General features: G+C 44.3%; 1 protein-coding gene across 1 annotated transcript in view; it reads left to right on the plus strand.

Annotated features, from left to right (window-relative positions):
• The window catches only part of LOC134969339 (capping protein, Arp2/3 and myosin-I linker protein 3-like), a 1,162,896-nt gene that overhangs the window by 1,039,255 nt on the left and 109,422 nt on the right, over positions 1–14,219 (plus strand). The window contains exon 18 of the mRNA XM_063945252.1: positions 12,675–12,743. Within this exon, the coding sequence (XP_063801322.1) occupies positions 12,675–12,743 (69 nt within the window). The remainder of the gene's footprint in view (positions 1–12,674; positions 12,744–14,219) is intronic.

Below are 14,219 nucleotides of genomic sequence, written 5' to 3' on the forward strand. Positions count from 1 at the left end.
AAAGCTTTTACAGGTCAGGTGGTGTGCACTGGCTCCTCCCCCCATGACCCTCCTCCAGACTCCAGTTAGATTTTTGTGCCCGGCCGAGAAGGGTGCAATTCTAGGTGGCTCTCATAAAGAGCTGCTTAGAGAAGTTTAGCTTAGGTTTTTTATTTTACAGTGATTCCTGCTGGCAACAGGATCACTGCAACGAGGGACAGAGGGGAGAAGAAGTGAACTCACCTGCGTGCAGGATGGATTGGCTTCTTGGCTACTGGACATGAAGCTCCAGAGGGACGATCACAGGTACAGCCTGGATGGTCACCGGAGCCTCGCCGCCGGCCCCCTCGCAGATGCTGAAGCAAGAAGAGGTCCAGAATCGGCGGCTGAAGACTCCTGCAGTCTTCTAAAGGTAGCGCACAGCACTGCAGCTGTGCGCCATTTTCCTCTCAGCACACTTCACACGGCAGTCACTGAGGGTGCAGGGCGCTGGGGGGGGGCGCCCTGGGAGGCAAATGTAAACCTATATAAGGCTAAAAATACCTCACATATAGCCCCCAGAGGCTATATGGAGATATTTAACCCCTGCCTAAATACAATAAATAGCGGGAGACGAGCCCGCCGAAAAAGGGGCGGGGCCTATCTCCTCAGCACACAGCGCCATTTTCTCTCACAGAAAGGCTGGAGAGAAGGCTCCCAGGCTCTCCCCTGCACTGCACTACAGAAACAGGGTTTAAACAGAGAGGGGGGGCACTAAATTGGCGACATAAATATATTAAAGATGCTATAAGGGAGAAACACTTATATAAGGTTGTCCCTATGTAATTATAGCGTTTTTTTGGTGTGTGCTGGCAAACTCTCCCTCTGTCTCTCCAAAGGGCTAGTGGGGTCCTGTCCTCTGTCAGAGCATTCCCGGTGTGTGTGCTGTGTGTCGGTACGTGTGTGTCGACATGTATGAGGACGATGTTGGAGGAGGCGGAGCAATTGCCTATGATGGTGATGTCACTCTCTAGGGAGTCGACACCGGTATGGATGGCTTATTTAGGGAATTACGTGAGAATGTCAACACGCTGCAAGGTCGGTTGACGACATGAGACGGCCGACAAACAATTAGTACCGGTCCAGGCGTCTCAGAAACACCGTCAGGGGTTTTTAATAACGCCCATTTACCTCAGTCGGTCGACACAGACACAGACACCGACACTGAATCCAGTGTCGACGGTGAATAAACAAACGTATTCCTTATTAGGGCCACACGTTAAGGGCAATGAAGGAGGTGTTACATATTTCTGATACTACAAGTACCACAAAAAAGGGTATTATGTGGGAGTGAAAAAACTACCTGTAGTTTTTCCTGAATCAGATAAAATAAAATAAAGTGTGTGATGATGCGTGGGTTTACCCCGATAGCAAATATTGGCGTTATACCCTTTCCCGCCAGAAGTTAGGGCGCGTTGGGAATGAATAAGGCGCTCACACGCTTATCAAGTGGCGTTACCGTCGCCAGATACGGCCGCCCTCAAGGAGCCAGCTGATAGGCAGCTGGAAAAATATCCTAAAAAGTATATACACACATAAGGTGGTTATACTGCGACCAGCGATCGCCATCAGCCTGGAGATGCAGTGCTGGGTTGGCTTGGTCGGTTTCCCTGACTGAAAATGATATAGAGCATTTAATAGGATGCATTATATATTTATGTATGCGAGATGCACAGAGGGATATGTGCACTCTGGCATCAAAATAAGTGCGTGATCCATATCTCCCAGAAGATGTCATGGACACGACAGTGGTCAGGTGATACATATCCCATACGACACATGGAAGTATGGCCGTATAAAGGGAAAGAGTTATTTGGGGTCGGTCCAACGGACCTGGGGGTCTCGGCAACAGCTGGAAATCCAACCTTTTTACCCCAAGTTACATCTCAGCAGAAACAGACACCGTCTTTTCAGCCTCAATCCTTCCGTTCCCATGAGGGCAAGCGGGCAAAAGGCCAGTCATATCTGCCCAGACATAGAGGAAAGGGAAGTAGACTGCAGCAGACAGCTCCTTCCCAGGAAAGGAAGCCTTCCACCGCGTCTGCCAAGTCCCCAGCATGACGCTGGGGCCGTGTAAGCGGACTCAGGTTAGGTGGGGGTGTAGTCTCAAGAGTCTCAACGCGCAGTGGGATCACTCGCAAGTTGACCCCTGGATCGTACTAGTATTATCCCAGGGGTACAGATTGGAGAGTCGAGACATCTTTTCCTCGCAGGTTCCTGAAGTCTGCGTTACCAACGGCTCCCTCCAACAGGGAGGCAGTATTGGGAAAAATTCACAAGCTGTATTTCCAGCAGGTGATAATCAAAGTACCCCTCCTACAACAAGGAAAAGGGTATTAGTCTTCCACACTATATGGTGGTACTGAAGCCAGACGGCTTGGTGAGACATAGTCTAAATCTGAAATCTTTGAACACTTACATAAAGGTTCAAATCAAGATGGAGTCACTCAGAGCAGTGATAGCGAACCGGAAAGAAGGGGACTATATGGTGTCCCTGGACATCAAGGATTACCTCCATGTCCAAATTTGCCCTTCTCAACAAGGGTACATCGGGTTCGTGATACAGAACTGTCAATATCAGTTTCAAAAGTTGCCGTTGAATTATCCACGGCACCCCGGGCCTTTACCAAGGTAATGGCCGAAAAGATGACTCTCTTCAAAGAAAAGGGCATCTTAATTATCCCTTACTTGGACGATATCCTGAAAGGGGCAAGTTCCAGAGAACAGTTGGAGGTCGGAAAAGAACTATCTAAAGTAGTTCTACGATAGCACGAGTGGATTCTAAATATTCCAAAAATCGCAGCTGTGTTTTCCGATGATACGTCTGCTGTTCCCAGGAATGATTCTGGGCATAGTCCAGAAAAAGGTATTTCTCCTGGAGGGGAAAGCCAGGGAGTTATCCGACCTAGTCAGAAACCTCCTAAAACCAGGCCAAGTATCAGTGCATTAATGCACAGGAGGCCTGGGAAAAATGGTGGCTTCTTACGAAGCGATTCCATTCGGCAGATCTCACGCAAAACATTTTCAGGGAGATTTGCTGGACGAATGGTCCGGATCGCATCTTCAGATGCATCAGCGGATAACCCTGTCTCCAAGGACAAGGGTATCTCTTCTGTGGTGGTTGCAGGAGGCTCATCTACTGGAGGGCCGCAGATTCGGCATACAGGATTGGATCCTGGTGACCACGGACGCCAGCCTGAGAGGCTGGGGAGCAGTCACACAGGGAAGAAACTTCCAGGGAGTGTGGACGAGCCTGGAAAAGTCTCTTCACATAAACATTCTGGAACTAAGAGCAATCTACAATGCTCTAAACCAGGCGGAACCTCTGCTTCAAGGAAGACCGGTGTTGATCCAGTCGGACAACATCACGGCAGTCGCCCATGTAAACAGACAGGGCGGCACAAGAAGCAGGAGTGCAATGGCAGAAGCTGCCAGGATCCTTCGCTGGGCGGAGAATCACGTGATAGCATTGTCAGCAGTATTCATCCCGGACGTGGACAACTGGGAAGCAGACTTCCTCAGCAGACACGATCTTCACCCGGGAGAGTGGGGACTTCATTCAGAAGTTTTCCTCATGATAATAAACCGTTGGGAAAAACCAATGGTGGACATGATGGCGTCTCGCCTCAACAAAAAACTGGACAGGTATTGCGCCAGGTCAAGAGATCCGCAGGCAATAGCTGTGGACGCGCTGGTAACGCCTTGGGTGTACCAGTCGGTGTATGTGTTTCCTCCTCTGCCTCTCATACCAAAAGTATTGAGAATTATACGGCAAAGAGGCGTAAGAACGATACTAGTGGTTCCGGATTGGCCAAGGAGGACTTGGTACCCGGAACTTCAAGAGATGATCACGGAAGATCCGTGGCCTCTACCTCTAAGGAGGGACTTGCTTCAGCAGGGTCCCTGTCTGTTTCAAGACTTACCGCGGCTGCGTTTGACGGCATGGCGGTTGAACGCCGGATCCTAAAGGAAAGAGGCATGCCGGAAGAAGTCATTCCTACTTTGATTAAAGCAAGGAAGGAAGTAACCGTGCAACATTATCACCGAATTTGGCGAAAATATGTTGCGTGGTGCGAAGATCGGAGTGCTCCGACGGAGGAATTTCAACTGGGTCGATTCCTACATTTCCTGCAATCAGGATTGTCAATGGGTCTCAAATTGGGATCTATTAAGGTTCAAATTTCGGCCCTGTCGATTTTCTTTCAAAAAGAATTGGCTTCAGTCCCTGAAGTCCAGACCTTTGTTAAGGGAGTGCTGCATATACAGCCTCCTGTGGTGCCTCCAGTGGCACCGTGGGATCTAAATGTGGTTTTGGACTTCCTAAAATCTCATTGGTTTGAACCACTAAAAAAGGTGGATTTGAAATATCTCACATGGAAAGTGACCATGCTTCTAGCCCTGGCTTCTGCCAGGAGAGTGTCAGAATTGGCAGCCTTATCTTACAAAAGCCCATATCTGATTTTCCATTCGGACAGGGCAGAACTGCGGACTCGTCTGCATTTTCTCCCTAAGGTGGTGTCAGCATTTCATCTGAACCAGCCTATTGTAGTGCCTGCGGCTACAAGTGACTTGGAGGACTCCAAGTTACTGGACGTTGTCAGAGCATTAAAAATATATATTGCAAGAACAGCTGGAGTCAGAAAATCTGACTCGTTGTTTATATTGTATGCACCCAACAAGATGGGTGCTCCTGCGTCTAAGCAGACGATTGCTCGTTGGATCTGTAGCACAATCCAACTGGCACATTCTGTGGCAGGCCTGCCACAGCCTAAATCTGTAAAGGCCCACTCCACAAGGAAGGTGGGCTCATCTTGGGCGGCTGCCCGAGGGGTCTCGGCATTACAACTTTGCCGAGCAGCTACGTGGTCAGGGGAGAACACGTTTGTAAAATTTTACAAATTTGATACTCTGGCTAAGGAGGACCTGGAGTTCTCTCATTCGGTGCTGCAGAGTCATCCGCACTCTCCCGCCCGTTTGGGAGCTTTGGTATAATCCCCATGGTCCTTTCAGGAACCCCAGCATCCACTAGGACGATAGAGAAAATAAGATTTTACTTACCGATAAATCTATTTCTCGGAGTCCGTAGTGGATGCTGGGCGCCCATCCCAAGTGCGGATTATCTGCATAAATTGTACATAGTTATTGTTAACTAATTCGGGTTATTGTTGAAGGAAGCCATCTTTCAGAGGCTCCGCTGTTATCATACTGTTAACTGGGTTTAGATCACAAGTTGTACGGTGTGATTGGTGTGGCTGGTATGAGTCTTACCCGGGATTCAAAATCCTCCCTTATTGTGTACGCTCGTCCGGGCACAGTACCTAACTGGAGTCTGGAGGAGGGTCATGGGGGGAGGAGCCAGTGCACACCACCTGACCTGTAAAAGCTTTACTTTTTGTGCCCTGTCTCCTGCGGAGCCGCTATTCCCCATGGTCCTTTCAGGAACCCCAGCATCCACTACGGACTCCGAGAAATAGATTTATCGGTAAGTAAAATCTTATTTTTTATCTTTTGAATCCTTTTTGTGGTATCTTATCTGTTTACACCTTGTGTTTCTTTTTGTGTATTAAATACCTTTTACATAAGAGATTGGAAGCACATCTTTATGCTGATATCAGCATAACTGAGGAAAAGAAACCGAGATACACTTAAGAGATCCAAGATATCTGTGAGTACCGGTACGCACCGCTTTATCACTACAAAGATACCTTGATATTCTTGTTGCTGTATTGAACACTGTGAGTTTTGGTACGCAATATAAAAATTGGGAACCATCTTAAGTGTGCTTTATACATTGTATATTTGGGAACGTATTACACATTGTATCTTTATTTTATTCCAAATATGCATTCGATCCCACTGACAACCAGCTGTGGAAGGATTACAGCCAAGGACAGGATTTGGAAAACAGGACAAGACCTAAAGGGAAGTTCAGCTCTGATATTTTAACTATTTCTTACTCTGTCCCTGGTTGAAAGGGAGCACCAAGCCTATTATACCACCTCTATCAATCTTCCATAGTTCTTTCTTTAGGGTTTTTTGGATAACCCCTACATGTATAGTAACAGACAGAACCCCAATTTGAAGTGCCATAACCCTCAAATAACACACTTTTACCATGATGCAATATATGTACCCAAAACTTCAAAACACACCTTGCATTTTCTCACAAGTGGCTATATATATATTATACACCTCGGCCCAGGTAACTAACAGTAATACATAAATACACCCCCACACTGGCTTTGTCAGCACTATTCTACTTGTGCACCTGATTACACCTGTAGTTAAGAGAAAAGAAGCAGCCTGCTGTGTCCTGCTAGGTGATTTAAGGAGCTCCCTCAAGCTAGCCGGGTCTCCTATATTGAGATTCCAGAAGTAGCTGTCAGCAGTGGTAGCGGTGTTATTCCCTCCTGCTGGCTGGTGCCTGTGTCCCCTGCCTGACTGCTGGCAACCCCCCCCTCCCACTCCCGGACTGTACGGCTCTGCCTCCAGCACCCTTCTGCATGCTGCAGTCACATTCAGCTCTCCCTCTCTGATGTCCCTGATGGTGCTGCTGCTTGCACTGCAATGACCTCTGTGGCATTCAAATAAAAAAAATTATATATTCTCCTAAATGACAGGGAGTCAAACCCCCCAGCCTGAATCCGCCACTGGTTGAAATTACAGTAGCACAGTCAATTGGTCAGAAGTAACACTTCAAGCTGGAAATCAGCAGAATGAAATCACTGAGGCTTATACTTGTGCAGACCAATAATATAAAGATGTATACTGATGCAGGGTAGCTACTCACATAAGCAGGAGATAACAGCAGAGATGGTATTAACTGAGTACCAATGACGCATACGGCTTGTGGTTGGGAATTGGCGTTAATAGATATACTGTTTAGAAGATGGCACTTGCAGTTTACTTGATACAAAAACAAAGCTCATAAGAACGTAGAAACAGGAAACAGGAACAACTAAGATAGCCCAAAGCTGGAGACAGAGCTAAGATACACAAAGGTAGACCAGGCAGTCCTCAAATGCTAGGATTTAGGAAACAGGTAATCCAGGTAATTCAGGTAGGAAGTACTATTACTGACAGGTCTGAGTAGAGCTGGTTGCTTCAGGAGCACAGACCAATGACAACATAGCCCACTTCATACCAGAATAGATTGCAGCTGAAATCCTGCACACATACACTGCAGCTAAGATGCAAATAAAACAACATTGCTCTGATAGCAGCACCTCTGGCAGCACAGAGGTGCCACAGAATGTGACAGCTTGTATGCTGAACTGCAGGAATGGTGGCAGAGGTAAGACACAAGACATTTAGGCAGGATTGGGACACTTTGTGCAGTATTTTATAACATCTTACTAAAATTGCTAGCTCTGTATGTAAACCGAGTCTTAAGTCCACCTAAAAAATTCATAAATCTGAATACATAAAGTAATGTTTCCTTGAAAAAGCTGCCAGTCAGAGCAGAGAAACGCGTTGGAACCTACCCACAGGACATCCACCTTTCCTTCTGCCTGAACCAGCTCCCACTGACCTACTAGGAGTGCAAACCAACCGAACAGGAAATTGCCTACACTAAAAACGGTGACAGGAACCCCAACCGCGGTAGATCCAAGGACTCCAGCCTATATTTGCACTTGGCCCAGGAGAGCGTCCTTTGGCGGTACAGATAAAGGGACACAGACACCTAAAGGCAAGCATGGTTTCATGTAGGAATATAATGCAAACAGACCGCAAGTGGTCTGAGGACTTGGAGCACTAAAAGGAACAGGCCTACAAAGAAGGACTCATATTATCATTGATATTACCAATGGGTGAGAAATTGCTCAAATAGGAATCTTATTATGTTGTTTTTAATGTACAAAGTGTTATACTGTATGAATTGATTTTTTTTTAAAATGATCTGAAATCCATTTATGATATAATACAATATATATATAAGTGCTGCTCTACCCCCCTTTTTTAAAAAAAATCGTTTTCCTCATGTGCCTTTCATTCTTTTACTTAAACTATAAAAGAAGATATTAAAAATACCTTGACATTTTTAATATCTTCTTTTATAGTCTATTTTTCTTCGGCACTCCAGTGGTGCCGTTTGGGAGCTGCTTAATATTAACTTTGTGTGACAAAAAACTGAGCAGGATAGGTGGCTGTATAAGCACTAGGGATTTTTGGTTGTGTTTGTATTTCTCTTACTTAAACTATTTTCTACTCCATACTCCCTTCGACGGCACCAAATCCATAGGTTTTCTGCCACTCCAATACTTATTTCAGTTTTGTCTATGTTTATATACTCTGTACTTGTGCTATATTATCTTGAACGCTGAGTCACTTTTTTATTTTTTTGCTTATTTGTTTACCGTATGTACTCTGTAACTGGGCGCTGCAGATTCCTTGTGGCACCATATAAATAAAGGATAATTATAATAATATTAAAACTGATGAGGAGGAGGAATTGGATTAGAAGAATTACTTCTTCCAACTGTAAGCACTGTTACAGTAGCTGCCTTAAGCCCATTGGTAGGTTTTTTGTGTGGGCCCAAACAAACCAAGCCACAAAAGGAACAGTTCCTGTCACTGAAGTGCTTGGTTTGTTAAACAGTGCATGTCCTTTTTAATATACAACAACAGGGTGGGTTGGAGGGCCCAAGTATAATTTACATTTTTTGCGCCACTTTTATTATGGGTTGTATTTTTGCGGGCATTGGTGACAGTCTTCTAGCATATACAAACATTTTTATTGGTTATTGCTCTAATGCATTAATTTCCCACACATTTTTAAATAGAAAAGACTGTCAGTTTGTGCCGCTGCTCAGTTGCTTCATTTAGCCAGCCTTTGGCCTATATTGGTGAACAATATTGTGAGCTGTGAGGTGGTCAAAATTGGCTGGAAATGAATTACAGTATATTGGGGTTACTAATACTGTAGGAACAAAAACAGGCCCAAATTACATGATTTTAGCTGCCATAAGTTATTGGCAACTTGGCTACTAGATTGTAAGCTGCAACTTGGTTTTGCCTTTTAAATTATTACTACTTTAAATCTAGTTGCTAAATCGCGTAAAACTCCCAGATTACTACATTTACCCCATAGCTTTTATCCAGTTATATGAGCAGGGGGTTCTCCTCAGCTTGTGCTTTTGCGCATTTGATTACCTTCTTATCTTCTTTCTGTCTGATAATGTACTCCTCTTTGTCTTTATTATATTTCCTAAAGGCCATTTTTGTGCTTTCACACTAGTTGATACCTCTTTGGTAAACCTTTTCCTTGTGCTTTGAGTATTTCAGTTTTAAATTTTTTTCCACCTCTTCTGCACTCCTTCAAAGTTCCTCCAGAATGCCAATAATTTGCTTACACATCTCCCTATCTGTGCAAAATCAGATGTTCTAAAATCCAATTTTTATTTTTTATTTTTTTGTGTGACATGAGTTGGTCCTTGTCTTTATAGTAAACCATACTACATGATGGTCACTTGATCCTTGCATTTATGTCTGAAATTATGGTGGTCATTCCGGGTTGTTCGCTCGCTAGCTGCTTTTAGCAGCATTGCAAACGCTAGGCCGCCGCCCTCTGGGAGTGTATCTTAGCAAAGCAGAATTGCGAATGAAAGATTAGCAGAACTGCTACTAAATATTTTCTGCAGTTTCTGAGTAGGTCCAGAACTACTCCTAGATTGTGATCAGCTCAGTCCGTTTAGTTCCTGGTTTGACGTCACAAACACGCCCTGCGTTCGGCAAGCCACTCCCCCATTTCTCCAGCCACTCCCGCGTTTTTCCCTGACACGCCTGCGTTTTTAGCACACTCCCGGAAAACGCTCAGTTACCATCCAGAAACACCCCTTTCCTGTCAATCATTCACGATCAGCAGTGCAACTGAAAAGCGCCGCACTAATACCAGCAAATCTACTAAGTTTTGTGTTAAATAACCTAGCGCATGCGTTCTGCGTACCATGTGCATGCGCATTTAGCAACAAATCGCAGCATAGCGAAAATCGGCAACGAGCGAACAACTCGGAATGACCACCTATGTCGACATTTGTGAGTATTATGTCTAGTATTGCATCTTTGCATGTGGGCTCCCTCACCAATTGCTTGAGGGAGATCCCCTGCAGAATTTAGAAAGCCCCCACTTCTAGTGGACTTGCAAAAGAGCCCTCCCAGTATACATTAACAGTCTCCCATGACTATTACCTCCCCTTTTAAAGACATATCAGTGATGTCCTGCAACAGTTTCCTGTCCATTTTATCCCCCTGGCCTGGTGGTCTATGGATCAACAAGGGCAAATAATTTCCTTTTCGACCATTTCTATGGTCTCCCAAAGAATCTAATTTTTTTTGTCAGTATTTATATTAAAGAAGCATTTATGCTCTTTTTTTACGGGCACTGCTACCTCTCCTACAATCTTTCACAATCTGTCTTTCTTAAATAAGGTGTAACCTGGTATAGCTATGACCCAGTCATATTTCTCATTGCAGAAAAAAGGCTGCCCAGCCTAAGGAGTTCTACTTAAGAATGGTTACTAAGCATGTGTGTACAATAGTTTCAATTGAGGCAGCTAAACCCACCTCAAACAACTACAGAGGTGGGCTGCAGCGAAGCCCAAAATTCAAATAGGGGAGCAACACCAAATGCCACCCCAAACAAAACTCCATCAATACACTAGCTCATAACACAACACATGTATTGTGTGTGGAGAACAGGGTGCCTTCAACACACTGGCGTATTTATAATGGGTACACAATTCATTAAGCAGCCAGTTTGAAAGGGTTTAGAAACCAATTGGAACAGTTATAGATTGACAGATGGTTTTATGCCAAAGGCAGAGTATACTAAAGGTTGTTTTAGTTCCTGTCAACATCTAAACCTGGATCCTGCTATGATCCAGCTGCAGTTTACAACCGCTGCATAAATACATAGGATGTTATACAATCTGTTATAACGTACACCATGACATGGTCCTCGTACTACTCAGTGTCTCAACTGCCCTGTGTATGTCTTTTTTGTATAGAATATCGAATGTACAGTAAGCTCCACTGCGGTATGGAATAATTTGAATAGTGTTTAGTCACTATACATAGGCAATATATAAATAACTGTTATTAGATAAATATTTGCTTTATCTCATTTGCTTTTGCTCAGTAAGCTGCTGGGGGATAGTCAGGAGAGAGTTAAGAAAAGATCTAAAGTACACACATTAATTATAACCATGCGATATACAACTCTGTAACAGGGTTCAAATGGTACCTGTGTACAGTAAGCCTGCTCCCTGAGCTCCCCATGCACAGGTAGTGGCATCCAGGCCTCCATATAAAAATAGGCCTATCATAATAGCAGCATGATGATGACCAACACCCAGCTGTCCACACAGTCAGCCATAAAGTATTAAAATTGTTTTTTTTTTCTTCGTTTTCTCAGAAATATATGAAATATTTGTATTACAGGTTGAGTATCCCATATCCAAATATTCCGAAATATCTAATATTTCGAAATACGGAATGTTTTGAGTGAGAGTGAGATAGTGAAATCTTTGTTTTCTGATGGCTAAATGTACACAAACTTTGTTTAATACACACAGTTATTAAAAATATTGTATTCAATTACCTTCAGGCTGTGTATATAAGCTGTATATGAAACATAAATTAATTGTGTGTATGTACACAAACTTTGTTTAATGCACAAAATTATTAAAAATATTGGCTAAAATGACCTTCACGCTGTGTGTATAAGGTGTATATAAAATATAAATGCATTCTGTGCTTAAACTTGGGTCCCATCGCCATGATATCTCATTATGGTGTGCAATTATTTCAAAATACGGAAAAATCCGATATCCAAAATACTTCTGTTCCCAAGCATTTTGGATAAGGGATACTCAACCTGTATTATGTATTTAGGGAAACAGTGGGGCTGATAGTGTAGGAGGTGTACACACCCACACTGATCACAGCTCCTCCACATTTCATAGTAGGCCCTTGTGGTCCTTAATCTGGCCCTGGTAGCACTGCTGCATGATGTCATAGTGTAAGGTGGTTGAGGCTCCGATTGGCTGTACAGGTTGCAGGGTGCCTGTTTAGAGATTGTAGGATGTTCCAGTTGCACTGCAGCCAGAAGCCAAGGCCATGGGGCAGCAATAGTGGTGTCCACAGAGCCCTATCTTCTGTGCAGCAGCACTAGTTGCAAACACCTAGTTATGGCCCTGGCAGCATGTGCACCATACAAATCTTTACTCTGTGCACCTTAAAGGAGGTGGAGATTGGTCCCTGCTTCATTTCTGTAGCAAAGCTGTGTGGTATGTAAGTCTCAACTGGCTATTCGTTGGTACAGAACAGAGGGCCTAAATCATAGTTGTTGTAATTCCATAAGCAGATACTGTGCAAAAATATGTAAATGTCTCAGGTGGCAGGATGTGTAATGTGAAGCAATGAGGATTTGTAATGAGACGCATACCAGATCCAGATACACAGGCAACGACACTCCCTGAATATTGTGTTGACATTTTTTTCGCACTACCTGTTACCACCCCCTGATGGTCCTTTTCTGTCAATCACTTTGCAAATTAATCTTCATAGTAAGCGACTTTGTTAATGGAATTTGATGCTTTTATTCGTGAATAAAAAGGCAAAATGTCATACAGTATCTATGCTTTCATTTTCGACAGGACACTAATTTGGGATAGAAATAATACAACAGCTGTTGGATTCCTTGATGTGGCTGATGCAATGGCAAGGTAACATAGTTTTATTACAAATAATAGCAAATAATCACTTATGGCAGTGGTTCCCAAACTTTCTTGAATCAAGGCGCCCTAGAGTATGAGCATTTTTTTCATGGCACCCCTAGGCTAAAAGTTTTTTATTGATAAATATGGAAAAAAATATTAAGTTTAAGTAAATTGTGCCTAACTCTCTCATTCTTAGGGTCAGTTATGTGGTGGTGTACAGTTGTGCTGCTGATTGTCCACATGTTTTATGATTGGCAGCCACTGGCACTGGTTTTGCCTATCACTTTGGACATAAATAATTTGATTTGGTCCTAGACCACCCAGCCCAGGCACCCCTGCAAGAGCCTCGCACATAGTTTGGGAACCACTGACTTAGGTACTCCTGCAAGAGCCTAGGCACACCGTTTGGGAACCACTGACTTAGGTACTCCTGCAAGAGCCTAGGCACACAGTTTGGGAACCACTGACTTAAACAGGATGCAGTTAATTTGCTGGCCATCGGGATCCCGGCGGCCAGGATACCGACACCGGAATCTTGACCACTGACAATGCCGACAGCCGGAATCCCGGCTAATGGGCTATTCCCGCTCATTGGGGTGCACAACACCCATAGAGTGGGAAAAGATCCTGTGGCTAGTGTAGCGAGCCTCCGAGCCCACAAGGGGACTCTTTGCACTCACCCCACTGCTGGCATACTGACATCCCGGATGCCATTGTCGGCACATGAAGGCCGGCATCCCAACCGTCGGTATATCATTCTGATCCCCATACTTATGGTGTACTTTGAGCTGAGATTTAAGCATCTATAAGCTGCTGTTTTGTACACAACAAAATCTCACATTACTGTATAATGTATAATAAGCTAATGAATAGTGAATCCTCATCCGGTAGGCAAACCTGCAATTCTTTTGTACAATGATTCCAATAATGATACTGGACAGACATTGACATGCAGTGAAGTCAATGGCTGTTGGAGGCACTGTCTAGTATCAAAGCCAGATTTACACATAAACTGTATACGTGAACTTGATGTTTCATGTGAAACCAGAATATAGAATTGAACAGCGCTAAACAATAATAAATATATAACATAGTATTATTACATACCTCCCAACTTTCTAAAGTTTGAAGGAGGGACACTTGCGAGCTGAAGACGCGCATCCAAAATTATGGGTCGTGGACTTGCGGGAAGTGCCGTGATCATGGGCCATGCCCTATTTTTGCTGCTGCTGTGTGTGTGTGTGTGTGTGTGGGGGGGGGGGGGGGGGGGGAAGTGGCATTCTGAGCGCTCTGTGAGCTGCTGGCATCCCCCTGTCCCTCTCTCCCGGAGAATAGATGCTTTGCGCAGGCCCACAGCATCTATCCCCTCCCAAATGTCTCCCTCACTACAGGTCACTGCGGCCCGCAGGTGGGACAGGGGGACAATCCCAGAAAAAGTCTAAGTCTTTGGCAGTCCACAAGATAATTTGTGATTTAACCCCT

This window comes from Pseudophryne corroboree, chromosome 11 (assembly GCF_028390025.1).
Source record: "Pseudophryne corroboree isolate aPseCor3 chromosome 11, aPseCor3.hap2, whole genome shotgun sequence".
In the NCBI taxonomy this organism is placed as follows: Eukaryota; Metazoa; Chordata; class Amphibia; order Anura; family Myobatrachidae; genus Pseudophryne; species Pseudophryne corroboree.